At 29.4% G+C, this 26,969-nt stretch overlaps 1 protein-coding gene and 2 long non-coding RNA genes across 3 annotated transcripts; all 3 read right to left on the minus strand.

Moving 5' to 3' along the window:
- Positions 1–387: 387 nt before the first annotated feature.
- On the minus strand, positions 388–11,988 carry LOC119661870 (probable multidrug resistance-associated protein lethal(2)03659). Its single transcript, XM_038071375.1, has 7 exons — positions 11,853–11,988; positions 5,749–5,979; positions 3,429–5,330; positions 3,057–3,375; positions 2,846–2,996; positions 806–1,754; positions 388–736 (listed from the first exon to the last, which is right to left on the minus strand). Exons 1-7 carry the CDS (start codon positions 11,930–11,932, stop codon positions 457–459), a joined length of 3,912 nt encoding a protein of 1,303 aa, XP_037927303.1. The 5' UTR covers positions 11,933–11,988; the 3' UTR covers positions 388–456.
- A 7,731-nt stretch (positions 11,989–19,719) lies between these two features.
- Positions 19,720–20,089, minus strand: LOC119689774. The gene is made up of 3 exons (XR_005253480.1): positions 19,992–20,089; positions 19,825–19,928; positions 19,720–19,758 (listed from the first exon to the last, which is right to left on the minus strand). It is a non-coding gene; the product is annotated as an uncharacterized LOC119689774 (long non-coding RNA).
- A 77-nt stretch (positions 20,090–20,166) lies between these two features.
- On the minus strand, positions 20,167–20,971 carry LOC119689773. Its single transcript, XR_005253479.1, has 3 exons — positions 20,561–20,971; positions 20,357–20,496; positions 20,167–20,265 (listed from the first exon to the last, which is right to left on the minus strand). It is a non-coding gene; the product is annotated as an uncharacterized LOC119689773 (long non-coding RNA).
- Positions 20,972–26,969: the final 5,998 nt, after the last annotated feature.

Here is a 26,969-nt window from a genome sequence, read left to right on the forward strand (position 1 = left end):
TACCAATCAAAAGGATCTGGAGTGGTGTTTAATTTCAGGACCTCTTAAGTAAGTAAGTTATTAAAATAAATAAAATACATTTAATTAAAAATTGATAAAATCATCAATTTTGCTAGCATTTATTTAATAATTGCTTCATAAAATATTATAAATAAATCAAAAATGGAAACTTTTCACAGTATTATGATAATATTAGAACCTGTTATTAATTATTTAATTATTGAAAAATACTTAATCCTACATTAGTAATAAGAAATGTAAAAATTGTTGATTTAAAATTTTCTACTTCAAGTAAAATTCAAATGAAGTATTTTAATAAATATTAAAACTTTTAAAAGCAGTCTATAAAAGTAACTTAAATTAAAAACAAAAATTTTAATAGTTTGAATAAAAAGAAAAAAATCACAACCATAGCGCTTAGCAAAATAATTCCCAACTTAACCACTAAACTTTTAACTATTCTGCTTTCATGTGTGTTACTCGTTTCTTATAGCTATCTTCAGCCATTATTTTTAAATTCCTCGCAGTACCCTCTCCTGTCTTATCAACTAACTTCCGCAAATAGCCATTTTCGTTTTGTAGTAATTCATAGGGATGACCCATTTCAACTGCTTGCCCAGCATCCATCACTAGAACGCGATCGTTATCCATAACAGTGTGTAGACGATGTGCTATCGTCAAGACGGTACAGTTCTTGAACTTTGTTTGTATGGCTGTCTGAATGAGTTTATCAGTCCTAATATAAAAAAAAAATAATAACTCGTTCAGCGCAATAATTTTATTTTAAAATATTAAAATTACTTACTCAGCATCGACGTTAGCTGTGGCTTCATCCAAGATAAGTATACGACTGTGCCGTAATATAGCACGTGCTAAACACACCAATTGGCGTTGGCCCATGCTAAAGTTGGAACCACCATCATGCATACGACAACTAATACCTCCTTTAAGTGTCATTATATATTCCTTTAGTTTAACCTCAGCCAAAACACCCCATAACTCCTCATCAGTTTTCTCTTCGAATGGATCCAAATTGTAACGCAAAGTGCCGTAAAATAATATCGGATCCTGTGGTATAATAGATATGCGACTACGTAAGTCATGTAAACCCAAGTTATTAATATCGAAGCCATCAATTTCAATCAGACCCTCATTTTGTGCCAAACGAAACATGGCTTGAACAATTGATGACTTGCCCGCGCCAGTGCGCCCAACAATGCCAATTTTCTCCATTGAATTTACGGAGAAAGTTAAATTTTTCAATATGTAATTCCCATTGGTGGAGTAACGTAAACACACTTCATTGAAGCGTACACAACCATTTTCTGGCCAATTCTCTGGTAGTTTAATACTTTCATCGGTTTGTAATGGTGGTTCGGAAGGTATTTGTGCATATTCCATAACACGTTCCACACTTGTCATATTATTTTCAGTTTCTGCCATTTGTCGCATACCCCATTGGCACATAATTACCAAAGTCATTGAAGATGATATAGCCAAACCGACGTCACCGCTGTAAAAATCGCGATTGATGATCAAAAAACTGAACGTCACAAGTAAAATATAAATACTGCAAATAAGATCAGTGTAAAAAGCGAAGGCACGATTTGTAGTTACGAAAAGATATAGTGCTGAAGTGTTGTGATTTTGGTAACTGTGGAACTCATCATCCAAATGTTTGCTGGCATTCAAGGCACGAATTGTTGTTAGACCCTGACACGTTTGATTCGTATGAGAATATATAGGACTGCGAGCTAAAAAAGAAAACGAAATAAGTAATATTACTTCAGTTATTTATAAAAAAAATATATAAAATTATTATTATTATATTTTATTTTTAAAGTAAAACACATTTTTTATGTCTTCTATTTTCATATCTCATACCTAGTCAAAATTTTCCTTTGAATATTTACAATAGCAGTATATAAGTTTGACTATTCTATTATAAGAGTAACAGTACAGTAACTTTACATTAATAATGTATATATTATCTTTTTAAGCAATATGTATGATAGAATAGGTTAGATTAAGTTGTACCAGCGATCTAAAAGGATCCACTTAGTTCTATTGGCTCGTTGTGTTACCGTATAGCACAAAACTCAGAGATTTAAAACTATCTTGAACCCTTAACAAAGGTTAAAATGCTATTTAATGGAAGGTGTTGTAGTTGACCAAGTTCCTTAAAAAAATCCTCTTTATAGAGTAGTAAAGAGAGCACAGAGCCGTGCATGTGCTGGACCTGAACAAAGGTCTCCACAAATGTGACAGATTTAATTGAAGGGGAGATTCAAACTTTTCTCATGGTTTTGTAATCTACAATGGCCCCTGATTGGATCTTTTTGTAGTGGAAAGTAGTTTAACTGCTTATAGATGCCTACATATCGTTGAGTCTTTCCATCTTTTATTAAAAAGTTGAGCACAGAACTAGCTTAATAACGATTTGCATGACATCAGCGATATGTAAAGATTATTTAGGTGTTCCGAGTGATTTCGTGAAGAACCCCTTTGTCTAGCAAGTCTACTTTATAAATGCCGACATCTCATTCAAAACCCATACTGGATGTAAATTTGACTGCACTCAAGGACTTCAAAGCAGCTTGACTGTCTGATAATATATGTATATATTCGTAGTCCTCCACTTTCAGACTAGCTTTAGCTTCCCTAAGGATGATAATCTCAGTAATAGTTTCAGAGAAGTAAGGCTATGATGTATTCCTAGAATCATATAGATCTAATTGTCTTTTATCTTAAATAAAAGGTTTAAGTTGTAATTCTATACATATTTCCTGTTTAATAATATGTATCTAAATGACAAAGTATTATTTTTAGTACAAATAGAACTTACTCATAATTTCAACACGTTTCAAACAACGACTTGCTCCTATATAGAAACTACGGCACAAATACAATAGACCAATACAAACGAATGCAGGAAGTAAAAGCCAGTAATTTGCGAAAGCAACAACTACCAGAACCGCGATAGCATCCACGAAGAACTAAAAGCACAAATAGAATAAATGTTTTTTGAAGAAAACTTTGAAACCGTAAGTACTTACGCCAATAGAATCTAACATTGCTTGCGATAATGCAACATCAACATTAGTTATATCGCTGGAGAATCTATTCAATATGCGTCCTGATGCATTTGTGTTAAAGAAATACATAGGAGCACGTATAATGCCTTGAAACAAGCTATCATGCAATCGCAACGAAATCTTTAGACACATCAAAAAGAAACCAAATGTGCGCATAATATACAAGACCAAGGTACATATAATAAATATGGTATATATGAGCAATATTTGTTCTCTTTTAGATGCATATTCTTCGTCGGGATAATCTCCTTTGTATGGTCTGGACTCTTCCCAAGTAGCCCTGAAATAAGTAACCGTTTATTTAATATCATAAAATTCATACGACTTACTAACCATCTTTCAATAAATATGTCCATGGCAGCTTGACTCGCACGTGCCAATATAAATAGAGAAAATATAATGAATATCACCCATGGCATACCCAGTACTTGGAAGTACATTATATAAGTACTAAGCTTGACTGAACCTTGCATTTGTTGCTCCTTTCGTTCCACTCCGCTATCCTTTTCTAATTTTTTCTCTGGTTCTGGTTTTGTGATTACTTCTGGTTCCACAATGCTGTCAGCATGATGAACTTTTATATTCACGTCCTCCGACTCGACACCTAAATGCATACGGAATGCTGCAGTATTTTTGAGATCATTATAGGTGCCCTCCATTTCAATTCTACCAGCTTTCATAAAAATCAACTGATCCGCATTTCTTAGGTGCTGTACTCTATGCGTTACTAAAATACGCATTTTATCATGTAAAAACTCCAAAAAGCATTTGTGCATCAAACGTTTACAGACATGTGTATCGACTGCAGAAAGTGGATCATCGAAAAGGTATATATCTGCTTGTCTATAAACAGCTCTCGCTAAACTAATGCGTGCCTTTTGGCCTCCACTTAAACTGCTTCCTCGTTCACCAACTATAGTGGAGTCTCCATACGGCTGTAATTGTATGTCCCTTTCAAGCTCACAAACACGCAGTACCGCCTTATAACGTTTCTCATTAAACTTTTCCACAAAAATTATATTATCACGTATGCTAGCCTCAAATATCCATGGATTTTGCGGAGCGTAACTAATCGCACCGTTGACTTCTACGTTTCCTTCACTTATTTCTAGCTCTCCTAGTATAGCATTAAGCAATGTGGATTTTCCTGCACCTACATCGCCTGCAATGCCTATGAACTGATTATCAATGATTTGAAAACTGATATTGTTTATATGACGTTGTGGTTTCTCTATTTCCTGTTTATCCCAAGTAGCAGATAGATTGTGTAAAGTTAGATTCTTTTTAATAGCATGTGGATTGTGCATTCTGCCACTGAAACTACGCTTTTCCTCTTCATTATCTGCGCCAAAATTCTCAATGCCACCATCAGCGGGGTCTTCCGATAGTGTTAAAAAAGTAACAACACGTTTTCCACAAACAAGCGTTTCAGCCCAAGTAGTAATCGATAGCGGCCAGAAATGCAACAGAGAATCATTTAGCGCATTATAGTATGAAGAGACTATAAACACTTTTCTTGCTGTGACTAACTCACCAGTGTAAACATACGTGACCAGACTTAGGAAGAGAGCAAATTTTGAAATCATATCTGTGCATTGCAAAGCTGCATATACGTTCATATTATCTCTTATGGCTTTCACTTCACGTTTTCGCAAAGTAGCTATTATCTTGGCAAAGGACTTCTCCCAAGCATACATTTTTATCAGTTGTATAGCTGATATAATCTCATTCATTAGTTTGACACGATCATCGCCAAAGTCGGAGTATTTTAGTCGGAAGTGTGCAGCAGCTTTAGCAGCCCAAGCTTGTAGTGGTATGAAAACTATGATGGAACCAATGCCGACTAATGCTGGCCAACCAATTTCACGATACATTATATAACCAAAAACGCATCCTTCTAGTGGACCACGCCAAAGATCATGAAAGAAGTAGAAAGTTAGATTGAATTGCGCTAAATCAGATGAAAGCACTGAAATGGCAAAGGCACTCATGCCGCTGTTGTCTGCCGTTATGGATGAGCGTAAACATTTCCGATAAACTAAGCCAGAGCAAGCGAGACGTACCCGTGTACCAATTTCGAAAAGATAAAACATAAACGGATGAAAACATAATGTGTTAATCAACGAACATAAGACTATGCCTGTGGCGTAGAGGTATGCATTTTGCTTTGAGATATCAGTTTGACCTTCTGAGAAATATGATACAAACAAGCCTAAAAATATCGGTTGTAGTGCGCTGAAAAAATATAAAATTAATATTTAATAATATTGTAAAATTAGAGATATATATGATGACATTGTTATTATGTATATACAGATATAATTTAAAAGTTAATACTTGATATTTATAATGTACAGAAGGAATAATCGTCTGAGCTAAAAACTTTTTTGTTCACTTAAAATGGACTTAAAATAAAGAAAAAATCTTACAATCCTCATTTTAGATACATGTGGTATATGGCGTCTCAGAAACAGACTTTTTAAACCTCTTTAAATGATGACTATGGAAATATAAATGTCTACTAACATCACTACAAAAATGTCACACTGAGCAACAAAATTTGACAAATCGAGAGTAAATCTAAATTGAATCCAGTTTTTCGAATCGGAAACGACTTTAATAAACAAAAACAACTGCCTAAGTCAATACTTACTGAATCGATATGGCAAAAATGGAATATAGTATGCAGATAGGCACGAATCTCCAACCATAAGCACGAAAGATAACACGAAGTAAATTCGGGTTCTTTCGACGCACTTCTCTTTCCCAATATTTAGTCAACTCGCTCGATAATATTTTTCCGTCCAAATCTGGCAAATGTGAATACAAATCGCTTTCATCAAGTTTTTCACGATAACCCTTACTAAATATTTCACGTGTCCACCTATAAATTAAAATAAATAAAAATAAAAAATCAGTGAGTAATATTTAATTGGTAATTTAAAAAAAAAAAGCAAAAATAGTTAATACTCATTAAAAACAAGCGGATGGCATTTACCTTCGCATTTCGAATCGGTACTTCAAGATTTAATGGATAATATTATATTCGAAAGAAGATGTATTACAAACAATTATAAAAAATAAAAAAAGAAAAGAAGTCACTTTAATTTTCTCTCCGAACATTTATCTTTTGATCATAAGTGATCGTACTGATCGTAGAAACAAAAAATGGTGCTTTAAAACAGCAGCAATGTGCTGCATAGAGCACTGTTAACTATTGATAATGACTGAAGATCAATAGTATTTGCTATAAAAGGTAATGAGATCATAAGAAGTTTGAATTTAATTTTAATATGAGTTAAGTAAACTATCTTAAATTTTTAAAAAACACACTTCTTCATTTCCGAATTTGCTTTAAACCCTTATGAATAATGAATAAACAATTGATTTAAAGATGTTTCAAAGTTAAGACTATTTTTTTAAATAGATACTAATTTATTTTTATTTCAAATAGTACCCTTCTGATTGTAATAAAGTGATTTCCATGGTCTTATAGCATATCGAGCGCTAACTACTCAGCAAATACATTTTTTTCGAAAAGGAAAAAATCACATAGGGCCAAATGACGTGAATATGATAAGTGGTTAAATGTAATTTGTAGTATATGACTTCTCTACAGATACCAAAAAATGTAATAGTTGAAAGTTTTGTTAGCTTTTAAACTTATTTTGTGTATTGTTTATTAGATAAGGAAGTTCTCTTTAAGTAAAAAACTACAAAACTAATAGACATATCTTCCAATTTGATAACAAATACTTTAAGCTCTTAAAACTTAACAAAAGAAAAAAAACGCTTTGAGGAAAATATGAAAGGAAGTTTTGACCTCTTAATCCATTTTTCAATTGATAAATAATACTTGTTTGTTTAAATTTAAATTTAAAATTTCAAGTCCACAATAAAAACTCACAAGAACATGAATGACTTACAAACAAATCTTTTCTATACCAATAATATGCAGCATTTTTTGGGATTTTCTTGAATGAAAGTCATAAAATTTGACACACTCGTTCCAAATCACTTGTGAGCTTAAAATAATTTCATAGTTTGCTGAAGTATGTAAGAAAGATATTCTTGGTATATTGATAACATTACCCAAAAATCGCACTGGCAATCTAATGCCAACAAGTACATGGATCATTCTTTCACGGAACGACTAACTTTTGACCCCATCACCTTCGATTTGGATGGAAGAAAATTGTCATATTATACATTAAATACATATTCATTTTGTTGTTTTGATTTAGATTTTTCGTAAAATTTTTTAAAAATCTGAAATTTTCTCGATGTCATTAATTTTAAAATAATTTAGTTTATTTTTAAATAATTTATTCATGCTGTACCTCAGACTTTACGTATACATACTAAATAACAATTAAATGAAATATTGCTAAATATACTCGTACCAAAATTATATAAATATTTTTATTGCTAATTTGTATTTATCATTAATTATTTATTACTAAAAATTTTAATTTTCGAAATGCTTATATTTTTATAACTAATTTTAACAATAATCTTAGCATACACTTTATACATACATTATAAACATAAAATTTTAATTAAATTAAGCATTAAGAAATATACAACTGGAGATATTAATTTTTTATTTCTAATTCTAATTATTTATAATTAAGTAATTCATAATTTCTATTAAAAAAATTAATTTTTTTTGGATAATATTATTCTTCTCAATAAAAAGTGAAGACTATTTATTAGTTTTGTGTCCATGAATTTTGCTTCCAATCGTAAGTGATCGTAGAAATAAAAAATGGTGCTTTAAAACAGCAGCAATGTGCTGCATAGCGCACTGCTCACTGTTGATAATAAATCTGAAGATTAAAAGAATTAGCATTAAAAATGGTGGAAAGATCGTAAAAAATTTCATTTTTATTTTAATGTGAATTTAGTAAACCATTTTAGACTTACATTTATGCGCCTTTTTTTGTATAGCTATACCAAAAAATCTATATTAGCGAGGTAGGCACCAAAGATAACAGAACTAATTTTTTTTTTATAAAAACTAAGATACTTTTAGTGATTATTCCTGTTCAAAGTAGACTACCGATCGTATGTATTTTTACAAAAAGAAAGTAGTTATACGGTGCCATATTTTATGTGTATAAGAGGTTATCTGTAATTGGCAGTAGATGACTTCAGTACAAATATCTAGATATATAACCATATTAACATATCTGTGGGTAGTAAGAGGAGTGTGGAATTTTTTCACCAACCAGTATATATATATTTGTTATTATATATTTAAAAACCTCATACATATATATACCTACGGAGTGCTTATTCTTAGTTACAAATAAAACTTCAAATTGTTATTTGGAAAGTTCTATGCTTAAAAATCTATCCTTAAATTAGGTAAATAATGTCTTGTTTTTATTAAAAGCTGCAATTCAAATTTATTATTATGACTACAAAATTAAAAGTACTCGAAACCGCTGTATTCTATAAATTAAAATAATTTCAAAGAGTCTCTTTATTAACTCATTTAAAAATTAGTTTAAAAAATTGGTTTTTAATAAACTAAATAAACAAGTAGCCAGTTTCAAAAACAAAATTATTAATAAAAAATAAAAATTATTTACTAAAATAAGTTTTCAGTAAAAATATTCAAAATTTTTCACAGAAAATCTTAACCTTAATAAAAACTCATATTAGGCCACAAGTCAAGAGTTGATAAAATGCTTGATTTATTGAACTGGTTTTGAGGTTAGGAGAGATTCTTTATAAGATTTCTTTTTCGAATGAAAATTACAACCGTTGATTTTGCTTCTTGGATTAAAGAATAATTTTCCGTATTCATGCTGTCTAAGATTTTAAAATTTTATTTAATATATATAACATTAGATGATATGGTTTTAAAAAGTTCAATATTTGTATATATCAAACGCTGTACCATATGTTATTTTTAATAGGCAATTTTGTTTAAAATAAGATAATAGAAGTGAAACTTAACCAATTTGAACGTGCAAATCTAGTACTTTGCACTTGAATAGTAAAGCTTGAAAGCTTTGGGCATTGCCAAAATGTATTGATTAAATATAAAAGTTGTGGGAGATAACTTATGCTATTCACACGGCACTCAGTGTAATTGAATATGGCAGACATTTTTGTGACGCCACTTTCTTATCAAAAGTATAAGTTGTTTAACAAGTTTTGTATATATAGATTAATTGGAGCTAATTGCGGCTAAATGTCTAATCAACAAAACAAAAATTTTTAATACAAAAAAAAAATATATCTGTTTATTGAAATTTCAATGCCCGCAATACAGATAATTATATCAAGAATTTAATATTTACCATTTATTTGGACAATTTTGCTCAACTATGTTTTAGATTAGAGAAACGTCAACATAAGTACTGCTAGGGCTAAGTATAGCTTGTATATATAGTCAGAGTTTTATGGTTAGAGTTTCTCTGTTGGTGTTATCCAGTGACTAGCCATCACTGTAACCGGGTATTGCTATTTAGCAATATACTGTGGGCATGACCTTGTAACCATTATTTTGCATGGCCTTGTAACCATGACCTTGTAACCATTATGAGGACATGGCAGTGACAAAGCTTAAGTTTGGTTAAGAAAACAGTAGGTTTGAGCATAAAACAAATACCTCAGAATTTATTTATACAAGTCGTCCAATTTGAATTGAACAACAATTTACAAATGATCTAACTTAAGTATTAAGCAATAATATGCATTTTAGTTTTTTGTATCAATAACTGTCAAGATGTAGTAACTGAACTAATAATAGCTATATTTCTTTGTTTAATGTATTTTTTCCATTAAATAAATTTTCGATTTTAGGAAGACCTTTCTGTGTAAGAAGGCTTTTCCTTTATTGAGAAGTGTATATGTTTAAAGTTCCTAAATGAAAGAAAAAGATTGCAATTTACAAAACAACTAGCGGTTCTGGTCATAGTTGTTTGTGATTAGTTGAATACACAGGCGATGTACTGAGGACATGGGCCTATATCTATTGTAGTAGATATAAGCATGCGAGGATAATGGAGCTTCAGTCCGCTAATTAGCGACAGAAGGTCTAGACATCAAATTATGAAAAGAATATCGTATTATTTTATATGTGATAATATATTATTTTTACTATTATTTTCTTGAACTACCTGATCCTATATATAAGTGAAAATTATTTATTTTCAATAAAATTTTATGTTTTCGTTTTTTAATTATATGGGGCTTTTATATAAATTTTAATTGAAGTGTTTAAAATTTAGTTAAATTATATATGTGTGAACTATGTTAATTTACAAAGGGATCATAATCACAATGATATTATAATATAAATAATAGTTTTATTAATTTTGTGAATAAATATTATGAATATTACATAAAAAAACTCCAGCAAATTTTTTAAATAATATTTCCTCTTCGTATGTCGAACTCAATTTTAAGAAAAAAACGCTTTAAGTTAATATAGTTACAAAAATTAAGTCCAGAAAGTGGTGAAGGATTGACTGCACACAAAGTACCAAAAGACCAAGTCAAACTACAGGAGATATTTTGGTATTTTGGAATCCACAGGAGGTATTAGCGAAGACTTAAGAAAGAATTAAAAAAACTGATTGAAGTTATAAACAGTACTTGAAGTGAATTAAGTCGTAAAACTACTTGAGTTTAGTAGATCGTTGAGTCTATTTGCTTCACTCGGAGTTAAGAATAGTAGTAAAAAATATTAGTAGTGAATGGTGTTAAGTTAATATATTATTATAAATAAGTATGAATATCTATAAACGTAGCTTCGTATTAAAACATAGGATTAAGTAAATATTGCTATATCTAGTACTTTACATTATTAAATTATCTATTTAAAAACCTAGCTTGCTCTCAAATTTAAATAATTTATTATAGTGAGTCTTATATAGACAGCCAATAGTACAAATAGACAAAAATTTCTGTAGATTTTTACACATATAAAGTTCACATACACAATTGAATAAATGTGCTTTAATCACCCATACTAAACTTATACTAATTATAGTGTATAAGAACGATTTTTTTCTTTATATTAAATATACACTTTTATATTCATTTAAAAATTTAACAATTGAAAATAAAAATTTATTTAATAAATTCTATTATTCTACAGCTGATTTATGATATCATTCTGATATAAACACAGCAAGTGAATTTGTTAATGAACTTTCACAGTAAATCAACAAAACTCCAAGTTCGAATATACAAGTCAAGTACGGCTTTGGGTTAATTGATTAATGAACACTGACTCTGTGTTTCAAATTTGGCTGGGTAAGAGTTTAATTTTTGATACTTTCAGTATAAAAAAATTATTTATATATAATGAAATATAAGTAGTATTACCAAAAGACCACTGAGGATGGGTATTTGACAGTACTTATAACAGCCGTCAGCCAAAAATTCAATTAAAAAATAATAAAATCCTGTTGTTGTGATTTACTACTGTTAAGTTATTGTTAATAATTTATATTTCTTCCAAATTAGTTTATAATTTTTATATTAAATTTGGCTTTCCTCTCATTTTTTTCTTTACAATATTATAAACATTTTAAGAAACATAAAGCACCAATTTTAAATAGTGTGAAGGGTATAAGAACCCACAAGAGAAGTATATCAATGAAACTTAATGCGCAAACTAAGCAGAAATGACAGTCTCGAGTTTATTTGTGTATTGAATTTGCCATAGCAAGATTTTGTAATTCAAGTAATAATTAATATTTAATATAAATGGAAAATTCAAAATATACCCACCAAAAAAACCATTTAGATAAAAAATTTGATTTTAAAATAGGATTTGGTTTCCTTTCTTCACTTTCTTTTGACGAATTCATTACGCGTTATCCTTATAATTTGCATTAAAAAATTTCAAAAATATCGAACAAGAATTAATTTCAATATTATATCCTTAATGGTTTTTAAATATTTAATTAAAATTAAAATTTAATTAATTTAAATTTAATCATATACATAAAATTCATATAATTTTCAACACTCTGTAGAACGAACTTAAGTAAATATTATTTTATTTCTGTTTATTAAATATATTCAAACCGAATCACTTCACTTCACTTAACGCACTGTTCGATGGGCACTCAGAAAACGATTTCGTTTGCGAAAACCAAATATTTGTTTAACATGAACACTTCAGGAATATACTGCAATAAATTATTAATTTTAATAAATTGAAAATTATAATAATATATGATACGATGTGATACGATGTGATATGAATGAAACGTTACGATGCTATACAAAAATGGTATACTCGCGTTCGACGAGTGAACAATTTTATCTTAATTCCCATTGACAGCAGCCCATCAAAATATTCGTAATACCAATGCGATTGTGGACTCTACGCACAAAGCACAAAAAACCTAAACGACAACGAAACCAACCTTTGAATAACTGCTGATTGGGTCTTGCCAATTGGTTGGAACAGTTTTTGTTTTGAATTTTAGTTTAAATGAAAACGTAAACGAGACTATTTCAGTAACTCCAACAGAATGTTTACAATCAAAAGTTATTTGACCACAAATAAAACCGCAAAGCAAATTATTGTCTCTGACTAAGCAAGCAATAGTACGGCTTTTTATCAACAACAAATCATCTTATCAAGTGAAGCACTAACCAAATGCTCGACTGACTGAGAGAGGGCTAAAGTTATATGTATTCTTATATCAATCGCCCTCCACTTTGATTATCAAACTAATTTTAAACAAAATTTGATTGCATTGATTTTTCACTAAAAAAAATTTTTTTTCTTTTATGAGCATTTCGGTAAACATTTATGAGCACAGATAAAACATAAAATACTTGATCCATTGTATTAGATAATTTATTAGCTTTTGAGCTATTTTTATCCATTTGAATTGTTGTAAAATGTACGGAACTCGGAACTGTAGTGGCTCGGCTTCTGATAACTCCTCGCAATTGCCAATGCTATCAGTTAACAATTAAAATATTACGTCCGCCTTAACGAGGCTTATTTGTTATTCACTCTGTTATTACTTCACAATGGATTTATACAGATAAATAAATTTTAAAATTAATTTAAGTAAAATTTGGTAACAACTTAAACAGCTTTAGCTAATTAATAAATATGACTTTTATGGGCTTTACATTATACAATTTAAGCTGACTATAATTATAGTTTTTGTAAATTTTGGCAATATTTTGACAAAATATATAAACACTTTTTGATTAAGAAAAACACATAAAATGTGTACTTTTCAATTTAATTTTTTTAAATATATATTTTATATAGAGGTTTTGCGACCAGTAGTGAAACGACAACAACAAAAATTCATTTTATATTATTTTAATTAATTGAATTTTTGGCTGACCATACAGCTATTTCACGTATTGCCAAATACCCATTATCAGTGGTCTTTGAAATATTTCTTGTATTTCATTATTCGTACATAATTTTTTTTTGAGACTGCAAGTACCAGGAATCGAACTCGTGTCCTGCCAAATTTGAAGCTCAGACTCAGCGCTCCTTAACCAACTGACCCAAAATCGTACTTGACTTTTATGTTCAAATGTTTTTCTGGAGTTTTGTTAATTTGCTGTGAATGTTTTATTAACAAATTCCAGCTGTAGAATAATTGAATTAATTAATCATATTTATATTTTTAATTTATAAATTGCAATACTATTCTGTTTGTAGAGGCTTATTTGTTGAATGATTTATATATTCTTTCTTTTATATAGAAAGAAACGTAATACTGAGAAAATCATGCTTATCTCACTCCATGAGTCGCACGGGCGAGATCGGGCGAGTTATTGATATAGGAATTTCATATCTCTTCATGTTCAAAAGGGTTAATGTTATATTAAAAATTAATTTTGCATTACCTTAATTGTTTTTATTAAATACATATATATATGTTTATAAGTACATATCTTTTATGTGAACATTAACCATTAATAACAATCACTAAAAGAAATTTTAAATTTCTATTCGAAGTAACAAAAAAAAGAAAATACTTGAATTCTCTTGGTAAATGTCAAATCGTTTTATGTCAAGGGAACAATTAATGAAATACAAAGAATAAGAAATAAAATATGAAAAACATTTTATAAAATTAAAACAGGAAAAGGAATTGAAAATATGAAAGTTGCAACAAATTTTCGTAAAAACAGCAAAACTCTAAAAAATGTTAGCACTTAAGACCCACGCTCGCATCAGCACATCACCAGCACTTCACCATATCACCACTTCACCACATCACCGCATCGACAAATGCACATGAGATTTCCGAGTTAAGTTTCTCAAACAAAAGCTGGTGTATCCATTTCGGCTAAGTAAGCACTGCCAATGCCGCTTCCAATCCCGCTTCCAATGCCAATTCTGATAACGATCCGATGCCAATATTACTACTCATACAAAATGCTTGAAACAGTTAAAAGGAAATGAAGCGCAAATGTCGAATAAAATGAAATTTTCTGTTTCGGACTTGAGTAGAAAATTAAATACCAATTTACAAACAACGCCTCAAACGAGGTTTTTATAAAAATATCAAAAATATCAAAAATACTCTACAAAACACAATGAAGAAAGAAAAGCAAAAAGCAGAAAGCAAAAAAAAGTATCTCAAATTAAAATTAGAAATATTTTCTTAAACAAGCAGAGCACAAAAATAACAGTAGCCGCCGACACACAATCGAACCGTATGTTTGCACAAAAATTTAACATTAAAATGTTCAAATTTAGTGAAAGTTCTTTATTTTTAAAAGGGATTTTATTTTTTTTTTTATTCGCCTTTTTGTTTTGTTGTAGGTTTTGGCTTCTCTTCTTCTTTTTCTTTCCTTCGTTCTGTGATGGAATTCAGCTGAGTTGTTACAAAATGTGGCAAAAATTTATTTGTGCGCGGCTCAATTACATTCACAGTTTTGACGTTTTACGATAACTTCTTTTTAATTTTTATATTTTTCCTGTATTATTAAACTTTTGCTGGCCAGGCATATGTAAACACTTACACACACTCACACACACACACACTCACACACAATCACACACACACGAAACGTGCACAGTTTCGGTTCACAGCAGAGTCCTTGCTCAGCATACGTAATATTCCTCCATATGAAACGTAAGCACTACTTCTCAAACACACATACACACACGTAAACACAAACACACATGCGAGAACACCAAACTCACATCCGCTCAATTACATAAATACGATCAAAATACACACACACACATATATACAGAGTCTAACACCAACGCCGTAAGTTTTATTTTGGAATTTTAAGCGAGCGCATAATTGGTTCTGTCAGCAGCAGATTAAAAATAAAATATTAAAAATATAGAAAATAAAATAAAATGTGCACTAATGTTCACTATAATCGGTCATATAAATTTTCAGCAATGTTCAGCAATTTTTGAATTCGAAGAATTTGAGCTCAAAAGCAATTTAAGTAGAGTTTTCTTTTAACCTTAATATAGCCAGCCATAGAGTTTTTATTGAATAGTAATAATAATAATAGAGTTGTAGCGAAGGGTACACCAAAATTGTAGGATAATCCATAGTAAGATCGTGACGTGATCAAACTGTAACCATAAAGAAGTTATGGTGCAACCAAAGCATATTTATAACACAAATAAAAGCATGGGAATAACAGAATCATAATGTAGCCATAGCATAGTCAAGGCATAGCGTAGTTATACCGAGCCATAACGTAGTCATAGCATAGCCATACCATAAATATAGTATAGTGATAGCGTAGTCATAGGGTAGCAATAGCGTAGCCATACACAGTGATTACACCATACCATACTATAAGTGTAATCACTGCGTAGTTAGAGCGCAATCATAATGTAATCATAGCGTATTCTTACCGTTGCCCTAGCGTAGTTATAACGTAGTCATAGCACAGCATTAGCATAGTCATAGCCTAATACTAGGGTACTTATTACATAGCCATCGTCTAGCCATAAAATAGCCACAGCATAGGTAAACCCTAGCCATAACATAACCATAGCATAGCTAAAGTCTAACCATAACATAGCCATAGCATAGCCATATCATAGCCATAGCATAGTCACAGCATAGCTATAATATAGCCATATCATAGCCATAGCATAGTCAAAGTATAGGTATAGTATAGCCATAGTAAAGCCATAAAATAGCCATAGCATAACCATAGAATAACCATAGCGTAAGCATTGAATAGCCATAGCATACCCATAACATAACTATACAGCAGCCATAGTATAGCTATAGGATAGCCAAGTCATTGTCATAGCATAACAGAACATATCCAAAGTGTAGTCTAAGCATAGCCATAACATAGCTATAGCATAGCAATAGCCTATTCATGGAGTAGTCATAGCATAGCCATAGCATACTAATAACATATCCATAGTGTAGTCCAAAGCGTGGCCATAGGACAACCATAACATAGCTATATGGTAGTATCTTATTACTTATATCTTAGATCAACGCGTATACTACAGCATATTTATAGTTTGGTCATATACCCATACCCACACCCAAATAATGGTATAGCTCATAGCACAGCTATAAGTAACCTTATAAAGCGAATCGTGATGAAATCCAACTTTGTATTGTGTAGCCGCAGCGTAGAAAATATTGTTACATTGTGGCTATAACGTAGTCCGAGCATAGTTGTTCCACAGCCATAACCCCCAATTTAAACCAAGACATCTGACCTGACGTTGTTTTAGATTGAAGTATGTTTTAGATTTTATGAATATAATGTAGAACTTCATGATGCTTGGCTATCACAAAAAATATTAATATGTATGAAAAATATATTATAGAACGAGTACTGGATTAAGTATAGTACATAATATTTATATCAGTCATTCAAACCATTATAAAATTTTGACTTTGAGTTGGGTCAACCTTTGCCCAGTTCTCTCTCGTTGTGACATGAATTGAGAACATAGAAATAATGAACTACAGTGAATAACTCCTAATCGACTTTGGAGTGTGTGATGAGAACTACTAAACACATAGGTATCTCGTGTATTTGAGAGATACCTATGTGTCTACTTTGAATTAGTCCCCTATTGACAAAATAGGGGTTCAATTGATAATATTTTTTGTGATCTTTTTTTATTAACTTAATTTAATTGGGTTACTTTTCAAAGAGAACGCATATTTTTACAATACTTTAACAGTAGCTATTCGTTGAAACTACTGATTATGAAAAACATTTTCAAGACAATAAATCTTTTTACCAAAAGTCATTGGCATGAAAAAACTGAATAGCAGTGCTGCAACAAGACCCATCCCATCTAAATTTTCATACTTTCAGCCTCATTGAAGGAAATGAAGAAAAAATCGTGCATTGTCATCGTGAAACAAAACTTTTTACTAAAAGTCGAATCACTCACATGACTCACATATCATCCATAAATTAATCAGTGAGAATTGAAATTTTTAGATATCATGACAAAAACCTCTTTTGACACATGTTTTGTTTCCTTTTTTTTTTCAAAAAGCATAACACCTTCAAAAAGTAAGTTAATGATTTTTAAAGATATGCATATATAAATAAATATTTCTTGAATTTTTGATTTAGGCTGTGACTTTAAAATTATATTTGTTTATTTTAAACATGTCCACATGGCCTTAGTTGCCATGTCCTTTAATATAGGGTAAAGATTTGAAAGAGAAAAACGCTGCTTAAACAATTTATCCAAAAAGGTATTAATGTGAATTTTTTTACGAAATTATATATAAAAAATTAAATTAAAAGAAAAATGAAAACACAAAAAATTTTTACAAATTTGTTGCTGTTTCTGTAGGAATATTGATACACATTGTTGTGTTTTGTTGCTACTTCCGCTTCCATAACAGGAGATGCGATTATTGTTGTTCCATTTTTCGGGTATCACTGAACCCCTCTAATAAGATTTCATTCATATTTTTTAATGGAGACATTCAGCGCCCGTTGTCGTATTTGTCGTATCCATAATTCAGTTCTGAATCCTTACGAATATCGGTGTCAGTACGAATGGAATGAAGAACGTGTATTTAAGAGTTCAGTGCTTTGACATGCCTTGACTACAGTCACGTTTTGTATGTGCAAAACGTATCGTTTTGATATATATATTTTTGGTATTTCATACTTTTTATTATATTTTATTTTATTTTATTTTATTTTAAGTAAGTGGATTGTTCAAAGAATTAATAGAATATGTCAGAATTGACCGGAAATAATGTAGTCGATAAGAATTTTTATATGTGGTTGGTTAAGCAGTAGCTCTGTATAACTGCTTTTGTTTCACTGTGAATTTTTTTTTGGTGTTGACGTTCATCTAAGTTTAAAATATTATAAATATTAAACTTTTTTCACAAAGGTATCATAAAATATCTATTTCAATGACAAGAGAAATTTAATTTGAATTTTTAAAGCCTTATTGGTACATATATAAAAAAATTTATGGTATGTAGTCGCTTAACTAATATATAAAGTTTAACATAATAAGTTCTTTTTACAATAAACAATTTCAATAAAGAATCTTAATAGAAAATCTAATAAAATATTTTAAGTCATCTCAAATAGAATTTGAAGTTGCTGCAAAGAAAAAAGAAGAACTGAGAGTGAGCTTCCCACTTACTTGGTAAATACATAACACCTAATGATTAATTAAAAAAGGACAAATTCAACTGCTTATTTTTTTTTTTAAACATCCTCATTTATTGGATATGAGTAGTACAATCTTAACTATTTGTTAGTTTATGACTATTGCTGAATTGTACTTAGTAGTTATTAAGTAATGCGTGTGCGGGTTTACTGAACTAGTATTCAGCTCCCATATACAAATATAATTTATAATATAATATTAACTATGTTAACTCATGAGGTTTTGTTCACTTATGCCTTCTCCGTTCATTGGTAATATCCATCAGTCGAATAGCTTCTACCTTGATGTGATGAGTAATCGTTTTTCATGCCTAGAAGCTACTTTTTGAAAGTCTTTATATATTTCTTGGTTTGTTACATATCGATAAGCATTTGTAATCATTCTTACATATTTGTTTGGACTTCATGATGTCTAGGTTCGATTGTTTCGTACAGCCCTATAGCTCTATGACGTACATCCAAAAAGGTTTCACGACAGTTAGATAAATCAGTCTTTTTTAATATAGACTAAATTGAGAATGATGTCTAATTAGCCAATACGTTTGTCGATATTTATATTTGATTTGTTCAGATTTCTGTTCGACATGGTGTTTCCAATTTAGTCTACTCTTTACTGATGAAGTAGAATTAAGAGAATCAGTTTAAGAGGTAAGCGCATCCTCTATCTTAAGGTTATGGTACTAAATCCTCTTTATAATATACATAACTGCATACTATAGCATGACCGTATCAAAAAGGAAAGGTCTTTGTACAGCAATAATATTTGACCTATAAACTCAGGAAGAAATGTATTAAAATAAACAAAACTCTATAGATAGTTGGGCGCCAGTTTATTTATATAAATATACAATATCAATTGCATTTGTTAATTATTAACATTAAAAGAACTTCAAAAATAGGTAGTTACACTTATAATAATTTAATATTAGCAATAATATATTCTTTGTTATTTTGTTTCGAATTTTTTTTGATTTTTTTTTAGTGTTAAAAATGTTCAATATTGTCCTAGTATTGTATTAAAATAATTACACTTAAAAATAAATTATTTAATTTAATTTGATTTCAATTCAGTTATATGTATTAATCATTTACCCACCTTTTGCTCCAGAATAATAATACATTTTTGTAGATCTTGATTTAGGTCTTATAACAACTACCGCATGTATCTACTTGGAGTTGTTAATTATGCAGTGTAACTATCTGAGAAGTGATACATGATTAGTAACAGTGGATAGTCATTGGATCAATCAATGTATAACTTACAGGTATTTAGTCCTATATTTTAATTTATATTTAACGACATTTCGATTTGTATATATGTTAAGATATTTGATTGAGTATCACCTATCACATATTCAGGTTAGAATTTAAAAAAGTTATTCGAAATAAATAATTGTGGATAATCTATGGATCAATTAATGTGAGAATTCTACCTGCTCATTTCATATACCACCTTCATTACTTTATGAAATTTTGCATTTGGTCCATAATAACATAGAGATGGATTTATTGCTATAGCGTTTAATTTATTTAAACTCTTCATATTGATTCCATTATTTTACCGGTACACGAATACAAATTCATCGTTAAGAAATAAATGACTAATTAACTATAAACTTTACACTTACGTTTTGGATAAGAGCATTTTTTCTTGATGAGACATCGCAGGTGTTCAGATGTATCATATCATTTTTAAGAGACTGGATGTAAGTTTCGAATTTCTAAGCCATGGTTATTATTTGCACGGATTGTTATTTGCCAGCAAATTCTAAATTATACATGTAAAAAAATAATATACTGAATATTAAATTTATAAATAAATAAAAAAATACCATCTCCATCCAGTCTGCATACGTTTCTTTTTAGTTAAAAGTTTGCGAATGGCGTTCACTTGTCTTTATAGGCTTCTTTTTTGGCTTAAGCTTCACCACAGATTTGACTTTATCTGCTCTTTTAGGATGCACTGGATTATTAACATTTAGACCAGGGGGCTTGTTACGCTTTTGTCTGCCACATTTTTGGCACAATTTAGGTGTTGGGCCTTTAATCTGATTAATATTTAAGTGGGCATAGTATTGCTTCTCCGCCTCCGTCATACGTCGCCAAATCGCCCCAGCAGCCTTAGACACTTCTATTGGTTTGAGGTTTCTATTGACTTGGCGAAATCGTTGTAAGAATTTAAAAAATGCATTCATGCTTATAATGCTAATTATAAATTATATAAATTGATTTCTATAACAATATTAAGGAGCAAAAAAATTTCAAATTTACTGAACAAAAAAAAAATTTCAAATGAAATAATATTTTTGATTATTAAAATAAATTTTTTCTTTGAATTCAATAACACATGAAAATATGATATAATTACTAGATTTTTATTTTTTTGCACTTGATAATATAATAGGTACAAATATTTATGGATATATCGGGTCCAATGCGTTAAATTTGTTTCCTTGTAATAGGAAGTCCCTTATTTACCTGTTAATCATTTTTTTTAAAAGCATTTCTTATATTTACACATTTTATGAGCAGATCACCTGTTAATCTTAAATCTCTTCAAACCACTGAGAGCAGTTAATGATATATAAACATTAACCGAATAAACATTAAGATCTGAAATGTCTTCAATAATAATAAAATAATATTAATAATATATAATATTAATTATATAATAATAATATAATAATAATGTAATAATAATATAATAATATTTGTTATTTGTTATTTCAGTTATTACGATCAAATAGAAAAAAAGGAGTATGTGTAGTTCAAATCGGCCTTATACCCTGGGACACCCTAATATGTATATAAAAAGTAATAGTAATATATATATATATATACTTACTGAAACTATAACTAATTAGCAATATTTTTATATCGGGAACTTAAAATAGTTGCTATTAATTCTTATCTATAATATTTTATAATATCTATAATACCTATAATATCTATTACCTACATCTATTATTTATCATCTCTAATATCTATAATACTTTTATATCGGGAACTTAAAATAGTTGATATTAATTCTTATCTATAATATTTTTTAAAGTATTATGATTAATACTTAATTTAATTAGTAAAATCAGATGGATTAGTGCTCTTAAGCCGTCGTGCTAGGTTTTCTGTTTGCAGGAGTAATGAAGCTTCTGTGTTACAGTGAATTGTTTTAGCAATTGTTGGACCATGCAAGTCACGATGAAGGTCGCTGTTACGAACATACCATAGAGCATTGGTAATTTATTCTTAAGACGTTGTTTTGATATCGTTAAATAAAAGAAACTCTTACTAATTAAAACAAAACAATAAATAATCTGTCAGGCAACCATCTGTAAAAACTTTATCGCATTTTTAGTACTCTAAACTCTATATTAATTAGCCTACATTCTTTTTAATGTTTATGTAAAATTTTTTGAAAATTTTGAATTTATCTGTACGAACCCATTATGAAGTAATAACAGAGTGAATAACAAATAAGCCTCGTTAAGGCGGACGTAATATTTTAATTGTTAACTGATAGCATTGGCAATTGCGAGGAGTTATCAGAAGCCGAGCCATTACAGTTCCGAGTTCCGTACATTTTACAACAATTCAAACGGATAAAAATAGCTCAAAAGCTAATAAATTATCTAATACAATGGATCAAGTATTTTATGTTTTATCTGTGCTCATAAATGTTTACCGAAATGCTCATAAAGTAAACAAAAAAAAACAAATTTTAATGAAAAATCAATACATTTTATTTAAAATAAGTTTAATAATAGTTGGCGACTGATAAAATTATATAAATTAACCCTTTCGTAGCGGACTAAGTTAATTCATCATTTAATAAGATGAAGATTCGGTTGCCCAACAGCACAAGGCATTTAGTTTTAGAACAATAAATACGTATGTATTATATTATACATACGTATTATATTGTATAAACATCCCATATAGCTATATTATTATTTATTTATTATTGTTAGGAAATGTGGCACTCTGACCGTCGAGTCTTCTGTGCCCCCTTCTGGGTTTAGAGGAGGTCTCTAAATCCTGTAGTGCCAATAAAATATAGTGTAGAACCTACTTTACAGAGTTTTATTGTCTCTTCCATAAGAATATACATTCCCAGGAGCCTATTCCGTATGTGCATTAGCGAAGGCCACTCTATCAGCACATGTGTGGCCTACACCTCATTCTCTTCACAGAATGTACAGTTTGCAACCGTAAGTATACCCAGTCTTGTAAGATGGTATTTTAGTTAACAATGCACTGTTAGGATTTCTGTGATACAGCCATATAATTATAAGCATTTACTATCAATTTGTTATAACACATAGATGAAGGCCTCAGTAGCCAGAGCTATATCTACGTTAGTATTAGTTTTATAAACTACACTACTCTACAATAAATAATAGTCGAGTAAGAGAAAATCATTTGTTTCGAGGTTTTATTTGTGATAGAATAAATTTGAATGTTAAATATTTTACAGGACTTCACGTATTGTTTCATTTGTTATTTCAATGAAACTTAAATCAAAATCAATAGTTCAAAATCAGAAAACTTCACCAGTAATTCTTGGGTTGCCTTCTTCGTTGTGATATTGACTTTTGAGTGTAATATCGAAACGATATCAATTGCCACAAGTGTTTACAATTATTTTGTTGAGTTGCTGTCAATGGGAATTAAGATAAAATTTTTCTATCGCTGAGTCCACTTACACATTTTGTATAGTATCGTAAAATTTCATTCATATCATATCGTATCATATATTATTGTCATTCTCAATTTATTAAATATAGTAATTTATTGCAGTGCAGTACTGACATTTCACTATATCGGGAAGTATTTAAACCAAAATGTAATAAACACAAGTGAAATACAAGTATCTTTTGAACTTCTTCTTTGCGCAAAATTTCAATCACTTTTGAATAGAAAAATCCCTTTTAAAGATATTTTTATATATATTCATATGTTCATAGTTATTTATATCTATACAAATATATGTATATAAATTTCTTATCATATTATTTTGAAACTTTTGTAGTTTGTAATTTTCGTAAATTAATAAATTATTTGAAAATTGTTTGAAAAATTTATGGTCTTGAAAAAATTATCAAACGCACATTAGAGAACATTAGAGAAGTTTTTTTCTAAAAATTAAATATAAAAAATTATTTTATCAAGTCATTATAAGCAGATAAACCGAATTAGCACGACTTATTACATCACTTAAAAAATTTGGATGATAACGTATAGATGGTGTCAAAACTTAATAGGAAATAGGTGACACTTCTATAGGAAATGGTAACCTTGAAACGATATCTGTCATGAGTTCATTATAATCTGTTATTTCTTGTTGTTGCAGTGGATTTTGTAATGCGTCCTTCCTTTCCTTTTGTTTTATTCTGGAGTCAGTTGTGGAAAAACCTTTACTCTCTTATGTGGGCGAGATTATAATCACTTCGCTATCTATGGTTTTGCGATAGTTTTTGGTGGCATGATTGCTTAAATCATGCTAACATGTTTAATCATTTCATGTTTAAATCACTTTTTAACCCATTTTTTATTTTTGACGCTAGTTTTTTCGTTCAGATAAGCTAATCATTCCAATAATCATCCGCTCCATCGTCCAATCGTCCTTACTAGCTTTTAAAACATTGAAGCAAGTATTGCTTGTTCCTGTATAAACGACTATAAAAATTCAACGGGTTTAGTAATGTGTCCTTAGCAAATATCAAGACATTGGAACAATTATAGCATGTTTCTGTTTAAACTTAGAAATGACTTCAAAAGTAACTCTCCTCTAACAAGATTAAAAATTTGTTAATTAATAAATAATAATAATACTTAATAAATAAATTTGCTGAGTTTAAATACAACTGCTCATATACTAAAAATGCAGAAGTCGTCCGACCTTGGACGACCAAAGATAATCGTCATTTATATAACAAGACATGAAGGCTGTTTTTTACAACTCTGAAAGAAAAAATTACGACCATTGTTCCGGTTTGCATCATTCTATGCATCTAACCTTTTAAGAGATGGGTATTTAACCCCTTGAGAGATGGGTATCTAACCCATTGAGAGATGGGTATCTAACCCATTGAGAGATGGGTATCTAACCGATTTAGAGAGGTGTACCTAACCCATCGAGAGATGGGTATCTAACCCATTGTTGAATTGTGTTACTCATTGAGAAATGCGTTACTCATTTGAGAAATGGGTTAGATGCATTTAATATAAACAAATTTACTTCTTCTCTACAGCAGCAGTTATTTAGCATAATTCATATCAATTAAAATTAAATTTGAATTAAAAACTATTTTCAATAAAATTTTTTTTTTATTTTTTAAATTAAATTAATTTTTAATGTTGGCTTTACAGAAAGAATTTAATATAAACCATAGTTTTCAATACAGAGGTTTTTATCAAATAGTATTGAATTGCAACAACAAATATTTTTATTAAATTTTTTTTTTTTAATTGAATTTTTGACTAACCATACAGCTGTTTCGAGTATTATCAAACACCCAACATCTGTAGTCTTGGAATTATTTCTAATATTTAATGATTTGTAAGTAATTTTTGGAGACTGCGAGTACCAAGAGTTGAACTTGTACTCGCTCAGATTTGTAGCTCAGCATTAGTGTTCATCAGACAAGTGATCCGGGCCGTAATTGACTTGTATGTACTCGAACTAAGAGTTTTGTTAATTTGCTGTGAAATAAATTCATTTGCTGTATTTGTATTAAAATGAAGTCGTTAAATCAGCTATAGAAAAATTGGATTAATCAACTTATTTATATTTTTGTTAAATTTCAATACTACGCTTTTGTAGAGGCATTATTTATTAATTTTTTAATACAATATACTCTTGCTTACTCCAGATAGTATTTCACAATCTAAACAAAAAATTTAAAGTATAGTTTTTAATAAAAAAAAAATATCTTAAAAAAATTTCGTCATTGTAAGTATAGTGAATAATTCTTTTTTTGAAAACGTGTGCCGTGTGAACTTAAAAGACTTCAAAATATCTTAACAATTCTTATCTAAATATTTTTTTTCCGTTATATGCGCGGACAGACATAAATTTGCTATTAATTGTGGTGTTTATTGAGAACTGCGTTTTATCAGCATTTTGATATTAAAATAATATGAAGTAATTCAATAAAATTAATTAATATCAAATAACCTTTAAATTGGTAATTAAATTGAAATATACTTAAAAGAAATATTTATACTTCTTTCATAAGAAGTATTGGTATATATTTTTAATGCTCTCTTTGCATTAGTCAAGTTTCCGACAAGTAAATTTTTTTTAATTTTTGAAAAATTTATTCAAAATTGTAATGCTAAGAAATCACAACAGAAATTTAAGATAAGTAATATAAATCACATTATATGATGTTTTTAATTTAAGATACTATCATCACAAAGCTCACCTTTAGTCAAAAAGATATCAAAATATATAAAAAATTATTAGGCATGTATTTCAACTAAAAAAGCTAAAATTATAAAAAATACAGTAAATCATAATTCAATATAAAATTACTTAAAAAGTAATAATTCAAGTTTCCTGATTTTTGCTATAAATAAAAATTACTTATTAATAATATCTATTAATAATATAGTTAAAGATATTAAATAAACTCCAGCTTGCAATCTTCTGGCACAACAAAGCTGATGCTGTAGTCTAGGTATATTCTATCTAATAGTCACTGACACCCCGGTATCCATTAAACATTACTTTACCTTTCCGTACGTTTTCTTATCTTACCCTACTTTGCCGTACCTTACCTCACCTAACCGTAGCATTATCTTCCCATCTTAAATGTCAGTTTTGCGTTCACTTGAAATAACCGATCTGCTGATCAAATTATCAAAGTAATTTGATGTTGAATGAAGTTGAACAGAGGTTGTACGTTAGAGATAGGAAAACCTAACACTGATTCAATTATACCGCTTAAACTTCATAATATAATTCTAATTTATAATATGAATCATATATAATTGAAGTTACACTTACTTAGGAAAAAATGATTACGTCCAATAATACATGATTAAATATGATTATATACATAATTAAATGTAACCCTTGACTTATCATATATAATAACTATTAAATGATCTCAAATAAAAATAAAATACGAAAAGGCTGAGTAATATAATAAAAAGCTGATAATTCTATTTCAATATTCAGTAGTATAGAATATTTTTACTAATAAATTAGATCCTATATTAGGTTAGAGAGGAACG

The sequence above is a fragment of the Teleopsis dalmanni genome, chromosome X, assembly GCF_002237135.1.
Source record: "Teleopsis dalmanni isolate 2A chromosome X, ASM223713v2, whole genome shotgun sequence".
In the NCBI taxonomy this organism is placed as follows: Eukaryota; Metazoa; Arthropoda; class Insecta; order Diptera; family Diopsidae; genus Teleopsis; species Teleopsis dalmanni.